This window comes from Calypte anna, chromosome 2 (genome assembly GCF_003957555.1).
Source record: "Calypte anna isolate BGI_N300 chromosome 2, bCalAnn1_v1.p, whole genome shotgun sequence".
Lineage (NCBI taxonomy): Eukaryota > Metazoa > Chordata > Aves > Apodiformes > Trochilidae > Calypte > Calypte anna.
This window is the reverse complement of record NC_044245.1, coordinates 11480711-11493689: the sequence shown is the minus strand read 5'-3', so window position 1 is coordinate 11493689 and position 12979 is coordinate 11480711. Positions and strand designations below refer to the sequence as shown.

The 12979-nt window shown below is 37.0% G+C and overlaps 1 protein-coding gene across 2 annotated transcripts in view; it reads right to left on the bottom strand.

Annotated features, from left to right (window-relative positions):
- WDR37 (WD repeat domain 37) overlaps positions 1–12979 on the bottom strand; it is a 40961-nt gene that overhangs the window by 10044 nt on the left and 17938 nt on the right. For both annotated transcript variants that reach the window (XM_030444884.1, XM_030444883.1), the window contains 5 exons: positions 11288–11359; positions 9949–9993; positions 8346–8422; positions 6774–7011; positions 6106–6247 (listed from right to left, as the gene is read on the bottom strand). In XM_030444884.1, coding sequence (XP_030300744.1) covers positions 6106–6247; positions 6774–7011; positions 8346–8422; positions 9949–9993; positions 11288–11359 — 574 coding nt within the window. The remainder of the gene's footprint in view (positions 1–6105; positions 6248–6773; positions 7012–8345; positions 8423–9948; positions 9994–11287; positions 11360–12979) is intronic.

Here is a 12979-nt window from a genome sequence, read left to right as displayed (position 1 = left end):
CCGATGGCCAACACTTGCATACAGCCAAATTTTCTATGTTACATGCCCCATTCCCTAAAAGAAAACACCTAAAGGACTTTTTTTTTCCTTTAGTTTATAGGTCTTTTAATTTTAAGCAAATACTCTTATAGCTTAAATGGTAGCTCATTAAATTTTTTTCATTTATTAATTAGGATGCAATTTTTCCATGAGTTAGCCAGACAATAAAAAAAGTTCAAAAACATAAAGGAAACACAAGTATCAAATATTATCCTTCATACTGCTTTTTCAACACTTCACTGCTGTAATTTTCTTTACTTGCCAAACTATTCAAATAGTGACATACAAGAGTTAGAGAATTACTCACTTCCCAGATTTTGAAAAGAATGGTTGCAGCATGTCTCTTTCCATTTTAAAGTGTGCAGTATTGGTTGGATAGTAACTGCTTACTTGTAATTCCAAGGAATATTTCCTATAGCAAAGCCTCCTTGCAACTGATTTTCACTTTAATACCTCTGTACATTCCTATCATAAGACACACAAGTTAACCTTCAGGACGTTTTGATAATTCTATTAAAATAAAGATATCAAAAATAAGTTCAAAACATTGAAAGTCTAACTGTCATCACCTAAAACAAAAAAAGCTGGAGTATGTGTTTAGAGTCTCTCAAATATCAATTCCATTACATCATATTTTTATGCCTTCCCTAAAGCCAAGGTACATTTATGTGCATATGGTAGCAAGAACCTTGTCATTTTTTCTAATTTGAGTTATTCTCTGCAGATGAAAATAAGAGATGCATTCATCTACTGGAAAAAAAAATGAAACAAAACATGTAACAGACACATCCAACAAATAATAAACTCCTTACAACCTTACCACCATGAACCAACTTAAGAGTCTATCAAATGGCAAACAAGTATTTATCAAAACTTGTACAAAGAAGTCCATAAGGCAATCTACTTTTGAAGCTTAATCTTTCACTTCACTTCAACTGTTTGCTTTCTATTCATTGTCACTGCAAAAAAACTCACAGAAAATGGTATGCCCAAATCTATAAAGAAAATGTGATAAATACATATATTTTCAAGTTTATATACATAGATATATGTAGGTAAAAATAAAGAATGCTTGTCAGAAAGAGCAAAACTTCATTGCTTTGGGTTTTTTGGTACTCATTAGGACAAGAATTAACAACTCAAAGTTGTCTTAACAATTGTAAAGAACAACTTTGCATATTCCCAAGGAAGTTGTGGCTGCCCCCTCCCTGAAAACGTCCCAGGCCAGGTTGGATGAGACCTTGAGCAGCCTGGTCTAGAGGAAGGTGTCCCTGCCCTTGCAGGGGTGTTGGAACCAGATGATCTTTAAAGTCCCCTCCAACCAAACCATTCTATGATGATTCTGTAACAATTCTATGATGATATGAAGTTGGGTTGGGACAAAGTTAGAACAGAAAATGAGATACTCAAGGTGTGCAAAAGAGCAAAGACAGTTAACTTGGACGAGCTGAAGGCATGCAAAACATGCTGGCCCCAGTCCTGAAATAGATTCACAAAGAAGCTAACAACATGGGAAGTGAGACAAACTCAAGGCTTTGTGCTTCAGCAAGATATATTTGCAATTTTCTAGTTTCAAAGTCGCCAGGATAAAACACAACTCCCCATCCAGCTATATATTCAGAAACAGACAGCAATGAACAGGAACTTTCCCTACAGATCTCGTAAAGCCATGCAACCAGAATGGAAGGAGAAGGAATATGCAGCAGCCTGGAAGTGCTGTAAGCCATCTTGTTCATTGCTTCATCAGAAATAATATAAGATACATTTTCAGAAACTTTTGATCTGAGTTTCCTTGGAAAGTAACACAAAATACAGATCCAACAGCTAACACACATTCAAGTTTGACGCACTGGATCAATCTATCTACAAAGATCAGTAAGTCTGAGAAGTCATAAACAAGTTCTGTAATTGTTTCTGACTAGGTCACAAGTACCTGCTCAAATATTTTCTTTAAGCTAAAAATGGAATTAATTGCCACAAGAAGTTGGTGTGCAACTCTATTCTGAACAACCAAGAAGCATTTTAAAAAGATATTTACACAAGCTGCTTCTGAAGACAACATGTTACTCCCTGAAGGACAGCAGCTTCAAGCCCAGACTTGGAAGTCCTGAACATTTATTCAAGTGTTTCAAGAGATAGGTGCCCAACCACTTTGTATCTTTGACCATCACTAACCAAAACATTTTAATATTTACCAAGAAACTCTTCAGCTGCATATAAGCATCTACATACTACAAATATTAAGCAAAAGCAAATGGCTGTGCAGGGGTCAGCAATCAAAAGCAGAAGTGACACTGGAATGAAAATCACCATGAAGATGCCAGGAGCATTTCACTCTTCAGAGCATCACCACAGTTCAATTTGAAGTGCTCTAATCAATACTTCTACATTCAGTGATTTCTCAGTCAGAGAACAGCTGGTGCCACATGTTTCCAAACATGTATTTTAATGCAGTATCTGCTGGGAAAAAGGAGTTGGAATTTCAGACCTCAATGTAATTTTTGGAGGCTTTAGCTCAGAAAGTCAATTTAATTAACAAGTAACATGTAAGTGTCTAGGATAAACGTAACCTTTTCCCAGAGCCCTGCTAAATACTGCATAGAGGGATGTGACTGGGAATTAACAGTACAAGTAATATGAATTTTTACTGGAGCTCATAAAAAGTCAGATGATAACAAAGACTTACATTTATGCAAAAATCATTCCTATTTTCACACCATGTCATTATTTTTTGTCAGTAAAGAATAAATGAGACAAAAGGGGTGCATAGCAAACCTAAATTAAAATGTGACAATAGTATTTTTGTCACATTGCAAGCAGGGCACAGGCAAATAAGTCATGTACTGAACTGAAACGGTCATACACAAGAAAAATGTATAAAAGCAATGTTTAAAGACCTGGAAATTTCCTTAGGAACTTCAAAAAAGGCCTGAATGAACATTGAAGATTCGTTTGAATGCAGTCTTTAAGTGTGGCAGTACTGCCCACATACTAAACTTGGTCTTTGGATACATAAATGTCAAAATATACTGGAAAACAGACTTTGAGGCAAAACAGGTGACTTGCAAAAACAAACTGGTAAGTTGTAGAGAGAAAAATAAAGGAGATTTTTATCATCACCTAGGGATCTACTAATACAGAAAACAAATCTCCTCATGGTAAAATCCACTAGCTAGTAACTGCAGTGAGACAAACTCAGACTAGGGAGGCACAAAAGGTTTAAGACTTTGGCCAAACCTCATTTTACAGTACAAGGCCACGCACAGTAACTGCTTTCTGGTTTTGGATGTCCATCAACCTTTAAAAAATCACAACCTGTAACAAGATCCACCAGTACCTCCACACAGCCGCATCATTCCCTTGTGGTTTTTTACAAGACCAGGTGCCATCGGGACTGAACCTCAAACCTGTGAGGCCACCGAAGCTGGAATCCCACTACACCCCCTGCGCCTTCCCTGCTCCGACAGACACACAGCGCCATACCGCAGGGAACAGAGCACCTCCGCTGCCCAGCGGCTGTCTCTCTCTTCCCATTTCCACAACTAAAAGCCCTCTTGGCGGCAGGATCCCCATTCGGATGGAGTTTCCCGATGGATAACCCACTCTCCCTGCCCCTCCCATGCTGGGGTCCGCAGTCCCCACCGACTCCCGGAGCTGGCGGGGAGCGGGACGGCGCGCGGCTGGCGGGGCGATGGTGCCACCTGCCGGTACCCGACCCGGAGCGGACCGGCATCCCCGGCACCGCTCGAACTCCGACGGACTTAACTGGACTGGACTGAACGACCCAACCCGGCCCCCGCTTCTCTGACTCGTCCTGGTTGAGCTCCGCGGCTCAGGGAATCGCTCCGGCCCGGGAGGAGATGAAGAGCATTGGAGGGAACGACCGTGAACTCCGAGTGCTGTGAGGATCCGGTGATGGTTTGGATCCCTTGTGAGAGGGATGGAGTAAGAATTTCAGGAGGCTACAGCACAGTAAACACCGTATGCTGGCCTCATGATTGAGCTGTTGGGATCTAATGATATTGCATTATTAATGCATTAGGAGCTGATGGGCTGAAATACACAGGGAGAAAACAGCTGCTCTGTGAGCTCTGCGCAGCTATTCATCAGGTGCTATTTAGCAACAGGCTGTTAAAACTTATGGTTGAGGACTTTAAATCATGAGGGTTAATGACTGTAACATCCAATTCACTGAACTGATTCCAAGAGCCCATCAAAATATTTGAAACTTGCCAAATTATTCAAATAGACATTCTGGAAAGCCAAAAAATGGCTTGTGTATGTATTTTCCTGTCAACAGATAAAGCAGTTTCTTCTATGCGGCTTTGCAAGAGAAGACTCTTGCATGTTTGAAAAGCATTTTGCAATAGTCAGTACAATAACAGATCAAAAATAAAAACCCTCAAGATATGTGTTGACTGCAAAATAACAAGCTCCCACCTCCCCTCTGCATTCCTCAGTGAAGCACTTTTTCTGCAAGAAAATCACCTCTTTGAGAAAACAGAGCTGAACAACTTCATCCATTCAACACTGAGGTCACTGAGGTCAGACTCAAGAAGCTGAGAGTGTGTTGAGAGAAAAGCCTATGGCAATACTCAAAACTCAAACATTCAAAGAACACAATGGAGACAGATGATAAAACACACAAACACAAACATGTAGAAAAATAAAAGCTGGAATAAGAGTAGCCTAGGAGTTTGCTCAAGGTTTATTCCATTCATGAAAACAAATTCCCTGATAGGTTACAGGTCTCAGTGATAGAGGCCAAAATACTAGCTAGCAGCTTTTTCTGTATGCACCATCACCCCAGATCAACATCATCTGGTCTCAGCATACATACAGAAAAACACTAATGTCTCTTATGTTCCTTCTTCTGAAAAGATGTCCTGAAACTATGCAATAAATAAGCTCAGAAGAAAACAAAGGCACCAATGGACACAAGAACTTCCACCTTTTATGAGTCAATCTAGCAAAAGCAGTAACAGAACAGTACAAAATTGGTGGCATGAAACAGTTCTAGAATGAAAACCACAAAATTAAGCTTACTCTCCTACCAGGAAGCTACTTATATGGGATGTTTCTCATGTACCAAGTAACCTATTAACCTGAGAAGTTAACAGGACTTAATAGGGAAGGGGGGGGCCTAAAGAGAGGTTTTAAGAATTTAGATATATATTGGCCAAATGCTGGGAAAATGAGAAAGTGGATACTGAAACTCAATCATAATGCAAACTGCAAGTGTGAACTAACAAAAAATAGGAACTTGAATAAACATTTGTCATTTTTATTTTGATCTAGGATTAACAATCATCCGTTACTCTACAGACAGGAGGTGAAATTTGTTTCTCAAACACTGAAATTCAAACATTCAAACTCTTACAAAAAAATTTGCTTCCTTTTGAAGGGACTCCCGCATTTATATACCAAAACCCTGACTACAGAAAGGTAACTCAACACCATGACATACATTCTCATGACTACATTTGCCCATATTCAACAGCAGTCAGTATAAAAACTTAAGGCCTAACTTGGCAACTAAAAATGTTACACCAAAACCGGTTTTGACTGATTGTGGTAATCAGTGCCCTTACTTTGAGCTCTTGTTTTGTGTACAAATTAGAAGCTTTCTCTTAAACAGTGAAACCTAATCTTGATTGTTTTGTCTTGTTTTGTTTTCTTTTTCCATAAAATTAACACTGAGTATCACCACAAGCAGAGATAATCTCCTTGTTCAACTACATTACAGCAATACCCCTAAACTACAGACCTAAAGAATGCTGAAAGCAACCATCATACCTTAAGTTACCTTCAGTTGTAAGGAGTTTTATCTAAACTTACCATATAAGCAATATCACACCAAGAGCCCTGGCTGCTGCTTTGGAAATTAAGTACTAATGTGTTTCATCTGAAGTACAGTTAGGGGTTTCTGTGAAAATCATTCTCATAAAACAGGAGAATGAACTTAGCACCTCAAAAAGAGCACAGGAACAGTTTTGTATAGATTAGCAACTGAATACATTTATACTTCTGGAACTTGTAAAAACCTGTGAAGGAATTGTCACTTACTCTGTGTGGCCCTGAAAGACATTCACAGAATGGATAGAAGGATCTCTGAAATCCCACAGACGGAAGGTTGTATCGCGTGACGATGTCACCACAAGACGCTGGGTGGGATGTGTACAACAATGTGTCAGCTCCTGGTCATGCCCTACAATCACAGATGAGAACATGTAAGAAAAATAAGACTTCTCATTTCTACATACACTTGGAATGAAATGCTGATGATTTTTATTTTTTTCCCCCAAAAAGTGAAAGAATAATAGTCATTCTGGACTCTGCAACTGCTTCTATTCTGTTCTACTGCTGTAAAACTTTAGAACTATATTTAACTCAAAAAAGCTCACTACTCACTTCATGACTATTAAGCAGCAGTAGGTTATTGCTACTTAACATGCCATAAACACAGCAAAAGCATTTTGCAATAAGTAAAATTTGCCTACATTCAGTTCAAAAATACTTCACAGGATATCACAAGCTTAAAAGAACACAAATTCATGCTCAAAGGATTAGCAAGACTGGAATTTTAGAAACCATTACAATACTGAGCAGCAGCTCAAGTCTTGTACACACTCATATTATACTCCAGAGAAACAACTTACTATTCGTTTCGGTATCTACAAATGATCCTACTTATAAAAATAAACCAATTCATCTTTTTTGTGAGCAAAAAATACCTGTAAGAGAATGGACAAGTTCAGAAGTCTCTACATCATACAGATTGGCTGTCCTATCCCATGATGCTGTCACTGCTTGCTTCCCCCCAACAAGCCAGTCAGCTGCTATGACCACTCCTTGGTGGCTTTTGAGTGAAGTTAATGGGCCTCTGACAGTGGGACAGTCACTAGAACCATCTCCATCTCCATCAGGTTCATCTTTATCTGAGACCTCAACTTCATCTTCTCCAGAAATTTGCTATAAAATGCAAGAGAAAATAAGATTTAGAATAAATGTGGAAGAATGTCTCTAAATTACATTTTACAGTGTATATGCTTCCCAGTCCCTCTAATGTGAATGTGAGAAACCTAAGCCTGTAGAATCTGGGCTATTGAGATATTCACTATCATAAACTCAGTTGAAGGAGTAATAACAGCACTTAAATGCAGTTTTAATAACTACTTAATTTTTAAGACCTCTTTAAAACTGTTTAGCTCTGAATGTCTGTCCCCTTTATTATATGCTAAGTCTTTTATATTCCCCTTACTGTATTTTACAATATTCCCCTTGAGTTTCATTGTAGCAGAGGAAGAAAAGAGTAGGAAGTATCTAACAGGACAGTGCCTATTTTAATCTCTACAAAGACAATCAGAGTCATTTTTATTCATTAGAATCAAAATCGTTACGTCAATATTTGTCTGCTGGTCAATGCACAGTTGTCACAGAGTGCTGATGTAAACTAGATGTAAAATAAATTATTTTGCTAACCATGATCCATAGATTTCTGAACCCTATTTATGCAAGACAAATATGCTTTTATTTCACAATATTTGGATTGGAAAAGATAACATTTGTACTTGTCTGCCAAAATGGAAATGCCAAATCAAGTAAACTGAATCAAACATTTTCCATTCAGAGATCAATCTTGTATTACACAGAGATTATCTCTTTCCCCTACTCAGCTTACTGAGAACTTCAAGCTATTAACTGTTTGTCTTCACAATTTAGTTAGAGTACTTTTAAGTCAAATACAGCATTTGCCAATCTACAGCAAACATGACTAAATGAAAGCTCAGGGAAAACAATGTCAGATAGCGTGGTAAGTGCTGGCAAGCATCAATTAGAAATCAAATTTGAAGTTACAATTAAATAAATGCCAAAATTACAAGTCTTTACCATCAGTTTTCAATTCATAGCAGCTATAGGTAATGTAGTAGCTTCAGAAAGTTAAGTTATGATAATTTAACTACTTTTAACAGAACTTAATTATTTATGATTTCAATTATTAAAAAAAAATTACTTGACAGTTTGTTTACTTACATGTTTATTACCTTGAACAAAAAGTCAATTAATGTACTTAGAGCTGCATATTCTATTCTGCACCACAGACCTTTGAAAACATGAAGTGAGTTTATTTTCAAAGAAAGGCTGAAATATATGTAAAACTAAACCCTTGAAATCCCACCTTTTGCAACCCTGAAATCATGTAATTTTTTAATTATGTATAAATTTAACATTCAGTCTTATCATAAAACCTGTATCTGATGAAATTGCTATGCAATTAGTTTAGCTGCAGCAAGTTGATTGCTTACATTGCAGTCTGCAGTTGGCTGAGGTGTAGGCAACTGTACTATGTACCTCCAGATGTGAGCTGTCTGGTCTCCAGATGCTGCACAAGGGGAAGATGGGAAAAAGAGAGCAAGAAAGACTGAATAAGATTGTTTCCATGGACAATACACTTATGTAAACATGCTAAACATAAATATTATATTTAGCAAGACTGCCCAAGTTGAATGTCTTTTTAACAGATACCATTATGACCTTTTTGGTAAGCAAGGCTCAGCATCAAAGGTTACTTTCCTTGCTTCAATACTGGTATGAAAATAACATATGCAAAATATAAGTAGCTACAAAATTAATTATTTCTACAGTGAGAACATCCACTTAGTACTACACGTCACAACACAAGTATCATTGCTAACATGTAACACTTGATGAAGGCATTTAATAAATCAACAGCTGTCATCCTTTATTTGTTACTGCTAAAAATAGTAGGTTCCTCTAGGTACTGCTAAAAAAGGGGTTCCTCTTCATTTAATGACTTTTCCATTGAACATTTTAGTGTGTGAAGAGCAAGTGTGAAGCTATTCTGCTTCTGCCTTAAGCAGCTCAGCTTAAGTAGAACCAGTTTACAAATCAGTACACACTGATTTTAGACTTCACCTCTTTTTGTAAGAGACTCATCTGCTACTGACTAAGGAAGAACACAAAATTCTCATTATGGACAAAACAAATATTCTCTAATGACAAGGGATACAGTGTTGAAAGGAAAATACCTCATCTGACAGACCAAGAAGTGCAGAAGAAATATCATCAACCTTGTAAGATTTCTGACTTCAGTACTCTGGACCTTGCCTGGTTTGGGTTTTGTTTGGGTTTTATTAGTCAGCTTATAAAGCAACATTGTTTATGGTATTGAAACACTGACTATAGTTAGACAAAAACAGGAAATTCCAAACAGCTGAACTTAAAACTATTGTTAGCCAAGAGAGAAGGCATTGTACTCCCTACTTTAAAGGAACATATTAACTTTAAATATAGAAAGAAGCAGCCTTTTAATTTCTGACCTCAAAAATAACTATATTCATTTTACAATGGCTTACCAAGAGCAGCAAATTGAATCCAGATTTCTTTAATCCCAAAGCTAATGCTCTAATTGCTGGAACGTATGAACCAGTTTTAAGCACATTATACAGTTTTCAGACCTGAAGCTGTCCTGATAATACTTTCATTCCTGAAAACATCTTTACACTAACTGTGATGTTTTCAAGCTCTTTTTTCTGCACACTCAATGTAACAATATTCTTTTACTTTGCCTCTGGAAATCCTGCCCAGGGACGTTCTGGATGCCTCTTTCCTAGCAGAGAGTAACTAAATGATATTTAAGGTCTCTTCCAACCCCAACTATTCTATGATTTTATCATGAAATATCACATATTTCAAAAGGGTCAAGATGTCAAAGTGTCTCTGCTGCAAGTAAGCACAAATGACAATGATATAACAAACACAGATGGAAAGATTTAGCTGAGATTTGTTAGGCTTAAAATGCAAAAATATTTGCATCAGCAAGGATGCTAGTGAAATGCACCTGTTCATCCATTATGATTATCATACTCGGTATATGAAAAAACTTACCTGTAAGAGCCACTTGCTCAGTTGGATGAAACTTGATGGAATTAACTGTGTAAAACAAAGTAAAGTTTTTAGCTAATATATTAAAAGAATTACTTCAGACTATTTTATCACAGAAAGCATTGAAAAGAAAAAAGGAAGTATTCAATTTTAGGTAATTTTTTTTAGGATAGAAATATCTTAGGTGAGCTAAACCACAGTGGTATTTCAAGTACATAAACCTATGCAGAATCAAGGAAATCAGGTACAGTTCATTACACAAAAATACATTATTTCTAGTAAGTTATTTCCTGAATCTAGTACAAGCGCTCAAGTGCTTCATGTTATAAAGGATAAACCACATTCGATAATTATGTATAGGCTGACAGGAGATAATGCTCTGGACTTCCATAAAGGCAATTAAAGTATCTATAACCATTTTTAACACAATGAACTCTTACTATGCATGACTATCAACTCTGATTATTGTTTAAGATTGCAAGAACTAATGCTTAAAAACCTAATGCAAATAATACAAAGTAGATCTTTCTCTGAAGAATTTAATAAAGTCCATGTGATATGCTAGGTGAGTTACTTAACCAAACATACCAGGTGAATAACTGTGTTCCTCATTTTCTGGGTACAACCACTCTAAGTGGTGAACTCTCAGTAGCAAGTTAAAGATACAGAGAATCTCTCCATGTGCAAAACCCTATACTGCTATCCATTATGAGACAGAAGGGTGCTTGTCAGATTTGACACCAAAAATTAAGACACATTCACTGTACTTCTCTACCCAAGGTGTGGTTTAAAAAAGCTAGTTTAGAAATATTCATACTGGTATAGACGAAGACAAATGCCTACATAGAACTGTTTTAAATAAATAACTATTTTCTTCAAGATTTTAATACTATGCAACACATTATACATGAGATCATACATTAAACAAAGAAGTGCTAATAGATGGTCACCCAGCATCTGTACCTTGTATTCCAAATATAATTGCAGATCCTGCAAAACAGCTCATTTCTAATTATATAAGCATCTCTGTTCTGCATATGCATGAAGACAGTGAATTCTGACATTTAACTTCTGCATATTGTAACTGTGGCTGTAAATTTCTTTGTATGGACTTGTTTATGCATTTAGCATTTACAGAACTGTCTCAATACGCCTCTGCAAGGAAGAATCATGACAAAATAAACACTGTATGAAAATTAGTGGAACTTCACAACTGACTTGGTGGTGGCGTTGGCAAAACTACAAGTGAAACTGCCATAAATATTTTAGTAGGTTTCCAAAACATATTTCCCCTTCCCAAACACACTTTGTTCCCAGTTATCACAACATACCCTTATCTTACCTGATCCAACATGCCCTACATACTTGGCAAGGCACTTCCCTGTTTCTATGCTCCACAGCAAAGCAGTGTGATCTACAAAGATTAAAAAGTTGCTGTAAATACTGTTACAAATTTATGTTTCTCACTTTCAACAGATTCAAAAAACTTCAAATGTAAAGCATACCATATGAAATAGTTTTCAAATGCAGGACAGGCCAAATTCTCTTGATTATGACCTTATATATATATTATAATAACTTGCTAACATTATAACTTAATACACATCTCCCAAAATAGGTAAAGGTGCTGTCCCAATAAAATTAATTTGCAGGAAATATTGAAAGGCAAACTCTACTTCTGATGTTTTTCCTAACTTGTGTATAATGCTCCAACTGTGTATCATGAGATTCAGAAAGAATACAGAAAGCATTCCATGGTGAAAAAGTCAGGCAGCCACAACCAGCAAGAGTCCTTTGAACGAACTATTTTCTTACTGCATAGAAAACCCAAATGTGTAAAGGTCACTGCAGAGCATTCCTAAAATTTACTTTAAAAGGGAATCACTCCAAATTCTACTTCTTTATCCTGCCACAGCCCAAAATAGATAATTAATATAAATATTTGTAGAGTGGGGAGAACCTTAATGCTGAATTGGAGAATGGCTGTTTCTAAGTTAAATCAGGACAAACACAAGACATCCCACACAAAGATAAAAATAGACACAAAAATAACAGTTCGGTTTGTGAAGCAGCAGCTTCTGATCCAGTGTCTTCAGATTCTGTTCTAGTTTCAAAAATCTGTCTCTTCCAACTGACCTATTCTAAGTGTTTATGGTTTATTTATTAAAAATATTTGTTTATTTACATGAGGTGTTTATGAGGAAAGGCTGAGAGAGCTTGCACTCTTTCTCCTGAAGAAGGATGAGGGGAGATGATGTTAATATCTCCAAGTATTTAAAGAGTAAGTGCAAGCAAGATGGAGCCAGAATCTTTTCAGCAATTCCCAGTGACAGGACAAGAGGCAACGAGCACAAGCTGGAACACAGGAAGTTCCATTAAAACATAAGAAAAAACTTCTTCACTGAGGATGACAAGACACTGGAACAGGGAGGTTGTGAAGTCCCCTTCTCTGGAGATATTTCAAATCCACCTGGATTTTGACTTGTGTAATGTGCTCTAGGTGATCCTGCTTTAGTGGGAGAGTTGGACTAGATGACCTCTAGAGGTCCCTTCCAACTATGAAATTTCTTTGATTCTCTGATTTTCCTAATAATTTTCCAAAGAATACACAAGCCCCTAGATTTATTTTTGGACCTAGACAGATTCAATAACTTACTCATTAGTACCAGGTTCCTTCTCAAGTTGGAAGGTGGTAATTTATTAAATTAATTAACTTAATTTTATTAAAAAGAAAACATTAAGACTTTTAGCTGCCCTTGCGCTCTTAGGCAAAAGCCAGCTGATTGTAAGAATACAAGAATACACAAACTGTGATGAAGTCTATGAATTTTATACAAATACTAAACAATTCTATGACATGAAGTCTGTGAGTATTTCTGTACCCAGCCATATAGCACTGTGTGAGGGATCCTTTCAAACAAGCAGGTCCCCAACCCACCCATCTACACCACCCAACAGTCTCGAGCTGACACCAAGGAAAGCAAGACCTGCATGGAGTTAACTGGTACTGGAACCTTCTAAGGAAACTGCAATT